This window comes from Xyrauchen texanus, chromosome 16 (assembly GCF_025860055.1).
Source record: "Xyrauchen texanus isolate HMW12.3.18 chromosome 16, RBS_HiC_50CHRs, whole genome shotgun sequence".
NCBI classification, from domain to species: domain Eukaryota; kingdom Metazoa; phylum Chordata; class Actinopteri; order Cypriniformes; family Catostomidae; genus Xyrauchen; species Xyrauchen texanus.
Window position 1 is genome coordinate 4,905,367 of NC_068291.1, and position 12,655 is coordinate 4,918,021.

General features: G+C 38.3%; 1 protein-coding gene across 6 annotated transcripts in view; it reads left to right on the forward strand.

Moving 5' to 3' along the window:
- Positions 1 to 12,655, forward strand: part of col12a1a (collagen, type XII, alpha 1a) — a 112,092-nt gene that overhangs the window by 26,292 nt on the left and 73,145 nt on the right. For 5 of the 6 annotated variants that reach the window (XM_052145093.1, XM_052145094.1, XM_052145097.1 and 2 more), the window contains exons 14-17: positions 796 to 1,065; positions 4,736 to 5,002; positions 5,110 to 5,302; positions 6,672 to 6,796. The exons of the other annotated variant lie outside the window; for it this stretch is intronic. In XM_052145093.1, the coding sequence (XP_052001053.1) occupies positions 796 to 1,065; positions 4,736 to 5,002; positions 5,110 to 5,302; positions 6,672 to 6,796 (855 nt within the window). The remainder of the gene's footprint in view (positions 1 to 795; positions 1,066 to 4,735; positions 5,003 to 5,109; positions 5,303 to 6,671; positions 6,797 to 12,655) is intronic. 6 annotated transcript variants of the gene reach the window in all.

Sequence of the window (12,655 nt, forward strand, 5' to 3'; positions counted from 1 at the left end):
TCATTTGACATCTAAAATCGATAGCTTTGTGTGGGGAAATGTTGTGGTTGTACATATTCAAACTTAGCACAACAATACAAGAGGGCCAGAAATGAAGGGGGGTTCAGACAAAAATATCACCAAAGGTGACAAAAATGCCCCCAAATAAAAATGTGAGGGCAAAAAATTACTATTAATTACTAAAGTACTACAACTTCTGATGTAGTTTCTAATATTCTATTCTAGGCCTAGTTATATATATATATAAATGTTATATAAAGTTATATATATATAAAATGGCATAATATATGAGTTGAAGTGGATAAAAGATCGCAACGTGTCAAGTTTGAATATGAAGCACAATCTAGATATGAGAGCAATGGTGGAGGGGAAGATAAGGTCAGTAACGTCTTAAATTATGGTTCATGGTATAGATGGCTTCAAAAGACCTGGAATAGAGAGTACTTTTATTGTGCTCTTGGTGTATTTTTGGCATTTTTGGAACTTGACAGCCCATGGTCACCATATGCTATTGTTTTATGAAGAAATGCTTTCGCTCCTTGGAAGAAAGGTAGAAGAAAGGAAGAAAGAAACAACATGAGTAAATGGTAACATTTTTGGGAACCATTCCTCAGGAGAACTAATCCTTGTGTTTTTAATTTACACACAAATAAACTTGCATCATACTGTATTATCCAGTTTTGACAAAAGTGTCATTTTTTTAGGTGTTATTGCTGTTAGAATAAATCATTACACACATGTTTGTATAGGTTCTCTGCTCCTAGACTTTTGCATCTTTTCAATTTCTGTTTTTAGAACTCAGTTCCCCTTCGAACCTGGTTACTTCGGATGTGACGGAGAGCAGTTTTGTAGCATCCTGGACTGCCGCCCCTGGCAATGTCCGCCTTTATCGGGTCAACTGGAAATCCCTCTTTTCAGAGGAAGCTGGAGAGAAAACGGTCCCCGGGGACATTACCACCACTGTTCTGGATGGCCTGACACCGGAGACCCGCTACAAGGTTTCTGTGTATGCTGCCTACAGCCGGGAGGAGGGAGAACCGCTTCATGGAGAGGAGACCACAGATGGTAGGTCCATTCCCACCCACTTAATTCATCCAGCATACACACTTTACCTCTCTCCATCTGAGGTGGGCCTCTCGTCCTGAAGTAACCTACCCCTGAGAGGACAAAAATCCTTGATATACTGTACATAATGTGAGAATATTCCATTGACATGCACCATAGACCAGCTGCCCTATCATTTTGCATGTGAACACAAGTACTGAAGGAAATGGAATGGATCACTGGACATTTAATGTCTGCACAAAGATATTAAAATCCAATTAAACAAAAAAACAATTCCCAGCTAATTTTAAATGATTAGTGACATGGCTCCAGACTACATCTAAAATGTTCACAAATGAAAAATGAAATAAAATTATTGCAACATTACCCTGAACTCTAGTCGCCATTGGTGACAGTCGAAACAAATTGTGTGTGTACAGTACTTGCAGTTTCATCAGATATCATCTTACAGAATTATTAGTTATTGAATTACACCTTATGCCTCTTTTCACCCTTTCTGTTAAGATGAGCTCACTGTATGTAACAAGCACAGGGACCCGAATTGTCTGATTCATGGACAAATATATTTTTGAACCGGGTTTGTTTTATGAATCAGAGTCACTTTGTTAGAGAATCATACAGTGAATCAGCCGCCAGTGAGTTCACAACTGAATTCCAGATTACCGGATTACATTTATAACATGTGATCGCTGATGATTATTACATTGTACATTTTAAATGATTGCAAGAGGGCATATTTTATTTTCCTTATATGGTTGTGAGAGCACCTACAAAATAAAATTTCCCATTCCATTTTTTAACTAATTAAATATTTCAGCTTAGGACACAATGGCTCAGTAGTCATTCTGTAAGTCTGGAGCCCCAAGTGAACACCTTAAAACACCCTAACAATGCCCTAACAACCACCCACAGCACACTAGCAACCCCATCGCAACATGCTAAAAACTACTCAGAAAACATCTTTGCAACCACAGAGTAACACCCTGGCAAACTTCCAGAACATCCTAGCATCGTGGTGCTAATTTTTGCACAGGCAAGCACAACCACTCTCATTTTCTTCAGAATCTAGTATTATTTTATCCTTGTATCTTCATTCAGAGTTTAACAGCTCTTTTAAATGCACTCAACCCCTCTCCTAAAGCAATATAATGACATGAGGCTTTGATGTATGCTGAGAACAAAGGCTCTAATACAGAAACGTTTTACTCTGGAAAAAGTGAAAGTCTGACTTACAGTTCCTTTCGTTAGCACGTGCAAAGCGTCATTGCCATAGGTTTGTGTCATTGCCACTGTTTCTTTTGAAATGCCACCGCTGTGGGCTTTGTTAACATATGCTGAAGTGTATGGAAGAGTAAGAGTGTGTGTAGTCCCTGATTTAATGATTTACACATGCTCTCTGCTATCAGGGGACACAGGATTCGACACACTCTACAAGACTCTTACATATAAATCAATGGGAGAACTCATTCCCGTTTAGTGGATTTTTTTTTCATGTACTGTAGGGATCAAAAGTCTAAGACCATATTGAAAATCTGGGATTCTTTCACAGTTTTACTTGGAAGTTATGACATAAAATGAGGAAGAAATATTTAAGATTCTGTGCTGTATCTAAGTAACTATTTCAAATATAAGCCCGTTTTTAATATTTGACCATATTATCACTTTTTTCTTTGTATTTCTTTGTATTCATTGAACCAATTTATCAGATTGTTATATTGATAAAATTAAATTAGATAATAATAAAAAATAGAAAAGTTTTACTAGTGGTCTTAGACTTGTGTACCACATGGTATATGAGCATGATTAAGCATGTCTTAAATTTGCTATCAGGTTATCTTGCTGTCTGGCTGCTTATTTATTTTCTGTCTTCTAAGAAGTCTAGCAGTGGAGCTGAAAACAGTTTTTTGTCACTCCCATCTGCATTTTATGTCTGCCATCACTCCTTCAGGACTGACAACACACTGTGTCCTCTTGGTTTTAGGATTTTTTTATTTTTTCGAAAAGTTGTTTTCCATCCATTCAACTTTGTGGAAGGTCTCTCCATCTGAAAGTGTTCTTTAGATCATTTAAAGCCTGACAATTCATTCCTTTTCCCTCTTGCGTAAATCCTCTCTGGTCACAGCATGGAAAGAGAACATTATAGCCGGTTTTAGAATGTCTGTGTTATGCATGATGAACAACCATTTCGGCATGTCTGGTTTCACCCGGCTTGGAGATTCTGAGACAATCTTGGATCAAGATTATAATGGCCGATTAACTTTCCTCATTTGGGTAGTTTGGTTTTCCTTTGATCCCAGGAGTTATGGATAAATCAGTTTGGGAATGCTCAACATTTGTAAGGTGCCACTAACGTCACCAAATAGAATAGGTAAATTAAATAGGTAAATTCGGTCAAGACAAACTTTTTTGTTGGCATGACAAAGACTTAAGGCGATTGTACACTGGACGAGAAGCGTCACACATGCGAGTATGATTGGACACTTCAATGCGGTACAGCTGGCAGTCCAGGGTTGTGAATCTTATTACCATAAACACAAAAGTTACGAAGGTCTTTGTACTTCTTCAGGAATGAACAAAGTGAAATTAATGAGTTTGCAGGTTAGTGTAGAAAACTGTTTTATTCAAGTTGTCAAACCACAAACATACATTGAAAATACTGAAAATACATTGTGCAGGCTATATTAAAGATATATATTCACAATATATAATCTAGTGATGGCTAAACCAATTAATCTATGTCCTTTGAAAATTAATTGGGACCAATTTAATGAAAAACATTTCAAGTTGCACTCCATGGCATAGCAGAAATTTGAGCAGCATCCAGATTCATATCTGGGTGCCACCAACAGACAGCGAGCAGTGGTGGCGGTGTGTGTAGATTCATAGAAAACAATTGTTTCCAATTTAGAACACGCCATGTTGTCCGGCAGAAGCCTTTGGTGTGCGACTGTCTCTAAACTAGTTTTAAGTTTGATGGTTATACAGACATTACAGATAGGTAGAAAGAAAGAAAGAAAGAAAGAAAGAAAGAAAGAAAGAAAGAAAGAAAGAAAAAAAAGCAAGGGAGATACTTTTTTTTTATTTGAATTGTCTTAGCCGTGTGAACTTTCTGTCAATATAAGTCAGTGGTATTTTTGATTGCCCGCTATGGGGAAACCGCAAGCTCGATCAGTTAGAAAAGACATAGCACACTAAGTCAGAACAGTCTTAAGGTCTGTACCAAATTTGGTGGATGTAGCTTGAAAGCTATAGGAGAAGTTACAATTGATCATTTTGATCTTAGTTTAGGAATTTGGGAAAAATCCTAAACCATGTCTGTAGAATAAGAGTATGTTGGCTTTGTCAAGCCAACACAATGACTGCTTTCAAACAGGTTTCCCCAAAACTCCCCCATCTTCCATTGGTCGGACAAAAATATAGCCCCACCCTAATCTCACACCATTGGTTGGAGTGGCCTGACACCAGACCCAATGGTGACCCAATGTCACTCTGTCAGGCAGGTCGGGATGCTCAAAAAAACAGAGCTACAGTACAGTGTTTACACATTTTTGGGGAATTAACCATCAAATTACTTATAGTTAGGTCTGCATATTAAGAATGAAAATATTTTACAATACAAAATTACATACTTCACCTTTAATGGTTATTCCCTTTCATTTATCTCCCCCAGTGTCTGCAGCTGCGAGAGTTCTTACAGTATCAGAAGAAACTGAAAAAAACATGCGGGTGACATGGCAAACAGCACCTGGCAATGTTGTCAATTATAGGGTGTCGTATAAACCTCAGGGGGATGGGCGTCAGTTGGTCTCCAAAGTACCAGGTGGAACCAACACCATCATCTTGAGAAGGCTGCAAGCCTTGACCACGTACGATATCACCGTGGTTCCGGTCTACAAGTTTGGTGATGGGAAAGCAAGGCAAGGAGAAGGAACCACTTGTAAGTTTATCTTTGATCACCAACAGGATTAATAGTAATTGATGATTTGATATCTTGAAGTGAAGCAGAAGTTAATTCTCTAATTCACCACTATGTTCTCTCTTCAGTGTCTCTATACAAAGCTCCCAGAAACCTGCAAACTTCAGAGCCCACTAAGACCAGTTTCAGGGTAACATGGGACCATGCACCTGGAGATGTGAAGGGCTATAAGGTCACTTTCCATCCCACTGGACAGGAAGTGGACCTTGGAGAGCTGCTAGTTGGACCCTATGACAACACAGTGGTTCTGGAAGAGCTAAGGTATGAAATGCCAATGCAGTAAAATATACTGTATATTGATCCATATTGTCATGTATTACAATCACAAACCATGGATTCATAAGACAGGTAATGTGTTAGCCTTATGCAAATGTACTGTGATAATACCATGGTACTTTCCATGGTCTATAATGTACCTGTACTCTCATGTTATTTAGATACTCATTGTTACTTCAATGAATTGAAATGGTACATGTCCATAAATGCTGTGAGCCACTGTACCATATCCAACAAAACATGTTAGTACCCTAGTACTTTATGGTACTGTTTTTAGGTAACATATTTTAAATTGCATGTGGTTATCTCTATTCATAGAGTAACATTTTGCTGTGTCATTTTACATATTTTACCGCAAGATGATATTCAAGCAATTACACTACTCTCATTTGGCTTGCGCTCTTCTTTAAACAGTCATATTGGTAATCATAATGCCACAACAAGGATAAACTTTGACAAACCTCTGTGATACTTCTTCTGTGTTTCTTTTCCCTTGTGTGTTATTGCATTTTTTTAAAGGATAGTGCATCCAAAAATAAATACATTCTGTCATGACCTTCATGTTCCAAACCTGTATGACTGTCTTTCTTTTGTGGATTAAAAATAGAAATATTTTGCTGAATGCCCACAGTATTATTTTTCATAATGGGGACTGAGCTTATTTTGAGCTAAAACAATTACAAGAAAGCATGAAAAAATTAGTCCATATGACTTGTGCTCCTTATTCCAAGTCTTTTGATGCCAAATGATGGGTTTGTGTGAGGAACAGGTAGGAATTTAAATCACTAATAAACTTACACTCCACCACAGGTTTCAAATGTCAATTTCATTGCCATTGGTTCTTACTTGTCTCGTTATTGATGTCTAAGCTAGCACAACACATCTGGATGTGCCATATCTGAATTAAATAAGATTGGAGAGCTATGGAAAAGGGGGAAGATTTTCATTGCACTTCTGCTTATTGGTACTATGGTACTTTTATTTTATTTTATTTTTCATTTTTGGAGCTTGACAGCCATTGCCTCCATTGTGAAGATCATGGACATTCTCCAAAATATCTTTGTTAGACTTCCACAGAAGAAAGAATGTCATATGTGACATGCTCCATCAAAATGAGTCGATGCAACTTAAAATGGTGGAGCGGGTCACTTATGGGTTTGGAACGACATGGGTATAATGTGTAATTGGGAATTTTCATTCATTTTGGTTGAACTATTCTTTTAAAGATCCATTGCTAAAGTAACACCTGTTTTTTTTTCTTTTCTTAACTTAATCTTTCAATTAGTATTTTTAGGGTTGATAAATTAGATTTGAAGGTTGGAATGAGGACTGATTTTTATTGCTCTCATCTCAGGGCTGGCACTAAATACACAGTGAGTGTGTCTGGCATGTTTGAAGGAGGAGAGAGTATGCCACTGGCTGGAGAGGAAAAGACCACCCTCTCTGATGCCCCCGAACCTCCACTTTTTCCAACCACAGGTAATACAAAAACATATATAACATCTATAACAAAGCATATGCTTTTACAATACTTGAGTCAGAAAAATAGGCTATAGTCTCAGATAGTGTTTTGAGTAATGGCAAATACCATTCAGCACAGCTAATTGTGTTGTCAAAAAGCAGACAGGGTGACTACGCCACATGGTAGCCGCTGTCTCTGCATTCACACAAAGTGACGCTTGAGTTTCAAGAGCAAAAAAATGATCTGCTCACAATTACCAATGCTTTACAACTTTGTCAGGAAAAAAATGACAAACAGAATTAAGGCTTTGCACATGCTCTGCTGACCCTGGTCTGGAATGTTGCTCCTAATTGGAAACAGATCTGGTGGTGAGGGTCTGCTGGTCAATACCAGCATGAGAGAAGAAGGAAAATATACTAAGGCAGGGGATGAAGTTTGCATACAAAACTGTGATATTGCTAAGGTACCATGTCCAAAAACATGGTAACTTGAAAATGTTATGCTTTTTTGGAATTGTACCTTGCTGTGTAAAAAAAAAAAAAAAAACAGCTTAAAGAAGCCTAAACTGGTTTGCTTAGCTGGTCTCTGAGCCTGGTCAGACTCATCAGTTTGCTGGTTTTTAGTAGGGTGTTATGCACTATTAAGCTAATCAGGCTGAGAGACAAGCTGGCCTTCAACTAGTTTACTAGTTAAAATCTTTAAATCTATCTTCTTTAAAATACTTTGTCTTCACTGTTACAGTAAAACCCAGTTGGGTCATTCCATGTCAACTCTTTGGCTCATTTTACATATAATTTTACTGGTGAAAGATAAAAATAAATGAGGATGAAAGCCAATTTATTAAATGCCATGGATCAATATTTACTGAGTAATCCATTATTAACAGGGGGGTCAAAATAAAAATTTCCATCTATGATTTTCGAGCAAAACTACAGGTAAAAAAATAACATTATTGTTTTTATGTGAATAAAGGTACATTTATAGTTTCATAATTACTTGTAGTTCTTGGGGGGGGGGGCAATTGGCCAGCTTACTGTTTAATTTCACATAATTGTAATAGTAGGAAATATCAGAAGATGACATTGAAATGGAGTTCGTTAGCATCTGAGATTATTAAAAGAAATTGGTTGGAATACCTGGCAAAATACAGCAGAACTGGTGACATTAGTGAGTCTGTGATCCTATATAACACTCTTGAATTAAACATACAGACAGTCCATTCACATGCAGAAAATATGTTGTGAAACACGAGGCTGCATTGTCCAAAAACACAAAAAAATCAACACTCCTCTTCACTCAATTATGTTCTTTTTATATTTCTTATATATATTATATTTTTTACTAGTAGCCCCAAAGAAACATTTTTAGACCAAATAGTTTTCCTAAAAATGGGTGTCCTCATATGTGGACAGTGGGACTAAGTTATTGTTTCCAGGACAGATGATTATTTCTGTTTTTGAGATGTTATAGACATTACATCAGAAATAGACATAAATAATTATAATTTAAAGTATTGACCAGCATCATCCAATCACTGCAAACCATGTTAAAATAAAATTATACATTATAAATTCGGAATTTGTGTACTGATTATCATTGCCCCATGTCTGCCAAACATGCTGAGTGGTCCAAACATCATCTGCAGCCTGAAACTGAACTTTAAAAAGGAAGTTTGGATCGAATGCACGTATAGAGCATAGAGCGCTATAGGAGGCCCCATTGCTCACTATTTTGTGAATTACTTCACCTCCAGTGGGTTATCTGTCTGCACTGGTCTCAGAACAGTTTGAAATGCACCTTATTTTCATCCTAAATCCAAATAAAGTCTCTGAAAGCAGTTTTTGGATGCATCCATTAATTCTCAACGTGATAATGCACAGTGAATATAGGATATTTTAACTGAAACTGAGCATACGAATGTGGTCATTGTGTTTAATGGCATGCCGTTTTGCGATAAATCACTAAAATTAAAAAAATGGCATATTGTATGAACCGTCTCGGTTACTGTTGTAACCTCCGTTCCCTGATGGAGGGAACTAGACGTTGTGTCGATGTGGTGACACTAGGGGTCGCTCTTGGGAGCCCCAAACGCCACTAATCTTTGAGAAAAGGCCAATGAGAATTGGCGAGTGGAATATGCATGAATTTGAACGCGCCAACCGTGCACGTGCAGAAATGCTCTTAATCGTGTTAGGCAGTGCAAAACATTTGCACTTAATGTGGATGTTTACAAGGATTTATACTAGGGGTGCAACGGATAAAAAAACTCACGGTTCGGATCATATTACAGTTTTTGAGTCACGGATTGGATAATTTTTCAGATCAGCAACAAGGAACTTTTGCCTGTGGTTTTAGCAACATTAAAAATACCCAGTGTTTAAATCAAATCTTAAAATCAAATCTTAAATCGTTGTTAAAGACCAATATGAGACATGATGATACCTTCTTCCTTTAAACAATAGTGAAAGAAAAAATGATGTCCACATCATTAAAAAAGTATAAAAACAGAAAGAAAGAAAAAGTGGACGAGCTTATAATGTCAAATTCTTTTTCAAAAAGATGAGGATGTCTACATTGTCTGGGGAGAGAGTAGACCTCTTTGCAGTCACTATGTCTCCTGCCGTGGAGAACACCCTCTCTCTAGGGTTTTTACACTCATTTATTTTCCACCATGCAAGTGGATCACCACCATCCACTGGCATACTGCTTGCTGCCTCTTTGATGGTGTTGGCAAAAGTCTTGTCCCTGTACTTATTCGCAAAGGTCTCCCCTAAATGCTCCTCCATGGCCGCCTTCTTTTGTGGAGGAGATGCCTCTGTGGGTGACGGCTCTGTGGCTTCACCCTGCAGAAAAATTGGCTCTGATCTATTAACTAACTATATTTCTTATCATAGCTATCCAATAACATTTGCCATTTTTATTCCAATTAAAAATGGATGATTCTCATAACAATAGCATAGAAGACTAGACTGCAGTATTTATTAGAAGTAATTCACTATATATAAGTAGCCACATTCTCAATGGTGAAATCACTGTACGTCCTCTCACGTAGGGCAGGGTCTAGGTGAGTCAGGCACATGAACCTTGGATCAAGTGCAGTAGATCTATGAAGATAGTCTTGTATATTAGGGGGTTGGTGTATCTGGATTTAAGGTCCCCTCTAATAGCAGCCTTGACATCTCTAGTGATGGTGCTGTCTTCCTAAATTGGAGACATGGATTGTAGAATCCTTGGTTTCAGAGGTAGGATCATGGTCACAGACGATGCAGTTTCAGTGCTCAAGAGGGTTGAAACTATTTTGAGGGGTTTGAGCACCTGGAGGACCTCCTCTGCCACTTTCACATCATCTTCAGACGATGGTGACAATGGTGACAATGTCTCTGATATTTTTTTTCAAAGTCTTTTCTGTCAGTGCAGAGTATACAGCTGCCTGCTGCTCAACATAGCGCTCCAACATGTCATAAGTGGAGTTCTATCTTGTTGTGACATCGTGTATGAGCTTGTGTGCTGGTAGCTGTAGCATTTCTTACTTGGTCTTAAGCACATGTGCTGCTGTTGTGCTTCTGTGGAAAAAGGAAACCGCCTTCTTGATCCTCCCAAGGACCATCTGGTTCACTGAGATTCCATTTTGGGATGCTAAATTGATCACATGTGCAAAGCAAGCTATCTGGGGCCACAGTCCAGCTTCTATCACTGCATTTACTTGGATCTTGGCGTTATCTGTGGTGACTGGGATATTGGTATTTTGCCTTTCTAACTTTCACTCTGCTACTGCTCCTATCAGTGCCTGTGTGACTCTCATAGAGGGGCATGACTGTAGCACTGGACTTTGCATCTGTAGTGAGCAGTCACAGTCACGTAGCTTTCCATAGCCCTGGAGGTCCACACGTCCGCGGTGATTACAATAGAGGATGCCTTTGATAATTCTGCAACAATTTAGATTTTTTCCTGTTCAAAAAGTTCTGGCACAATCTTCATACAAAGTGGGTGCACAAGGGGATTTCGTAGCGTGGCTCAAGCACTTTCACCATATTTTTAAACCCTTTGTTTTCCACAACGGAGTATGGCCTCATGTCTGCAGCGATAAACATCCCGATAGATCTGGTAATCGCTTTAGCCTGGTCTGATTTGGCAGCAAAGGGCTGCTTAAATGCCGCGGCGATAAGCTATTGGCTCCCGTCACTGGCACACCAGGGAGATGTCGCTTCAGATGTGTGGTCATGCTCGATGTATTGCCACTTTCATACAGCTTTCTCGTGCCACAATGCCTACATACCTTAACAGTTTTTTCCACCACCCTTCTTCCGTCATCATTATATTTTACAGGGAAGCCAAAATGCTCCCCTACATGCAACTTGAATGATGCGGGAGGATTTTGGAATTCTTCTGCTCCTCCACTAGCCATGATGACTGTTATTATCAACTGCTTAACATGCCATGTTATCATGAACACACCACTGATTTGTCTATATCTTTTCACTGCATCTCTGCATCGCCAGTAAAACTGTCTTTTACTCTATGATGCTTAATCTTAGCTCTTGCTGAACAATGTGGAGGGGTCCGTATGGATCACAGATCAACTGCAATCCATTACACCCCATATTTATACAATAGGCACTGATATGTTGCAGCGCTGATATAAAATGTAAACTTAGAAATTGAGGTCATAAGAGCCCAGTTACAGATTCACGCTTAAAATCATGGTATCACCATGACAAAGCCCACATTGTCACAATCACTAAACAGTATCTCAACATGTTTTCTTTAGTTGGAGCTGCAATTTTTGTCTTGAAATATCTCCTTGTCTTGGTGTAAAATTGTCATTGTGTGGAGTGAAGAAATTTTTGTTTTGCACGCTTGCTTCTGTAAAGTTGAACGCGACTCGAGTGACAGTGTGCAGCTTTGAAGTTCCGCTGTCGTAAGAGTCCCGTTAAAAAATCTCAATAAATTATGCATTTATTTACACTACATCAGAAATTCACTTGAGTAAGAGTGAAAAGTACCCACCATAAAACATTACAGTACATTCTTTCAAAAATTTTACTCAAGTAAATGTAACAGAGTAAAAGTAGTGCGTTACTACCCACCTCTGCTACAAACTGGTGTGTTCATGTTGACTGATTTTGACTGACTGTACAACATAAACAGAATGAGCTGTCAGCATCAAGGTAGACGGAGCTCCATGTCACACCTACAGATGATGTGGACCAATGACAGCAAGGTGTTTAGCAGCCGATTAGAAGTTTTCCTAAAAGTTTGCCCAGATGAGCTGTTACGAACCACCAAAATGAACACAAAAACCCCATCATTTTGACCAGATTTTTTTCTAAATGACGTCAAATTTCGTACGAAGTATATTTGGGCCTTTACTAAACTACACTCAGTAGTGCATCCATCCAGCAGGTATTTAGCATGCTAACATTTACTTTCACTAGTTCGTACATTTACAAGAAATAAAAGAGATTTATTTGAGTTACATTGGCACATCTAATTTTGTTGGGTTTACCCAAAAGAAAACTGACTTTAAACATATGGAACCACTGTACATGATTGAATCAAGTTTAGCCAAAGAGATGTTTTGAGTGCATGGCATTTAATATTTTGGCTTTCATCGTCATTTATGTTTATCTTTCCTCAGAAAAGTATTAACAAAATTCAAATTTAAAGGGAAAGGTTCTGAAATGTGGTTGTTTTGACATGGAATATCCCTGTTGATTATGGACTAGATGGATCTTGCCTTCTAACAGGAAGTGAAGACAGAGAACATGACATGAGCGCCTCCTGCGTACTGTACTGTCCAACATATGACATGGCATTTAAGTTATGTGCTTTCAGACGGAGATGAAAGCACACCATGTGTTCGTTCTACTGAACAA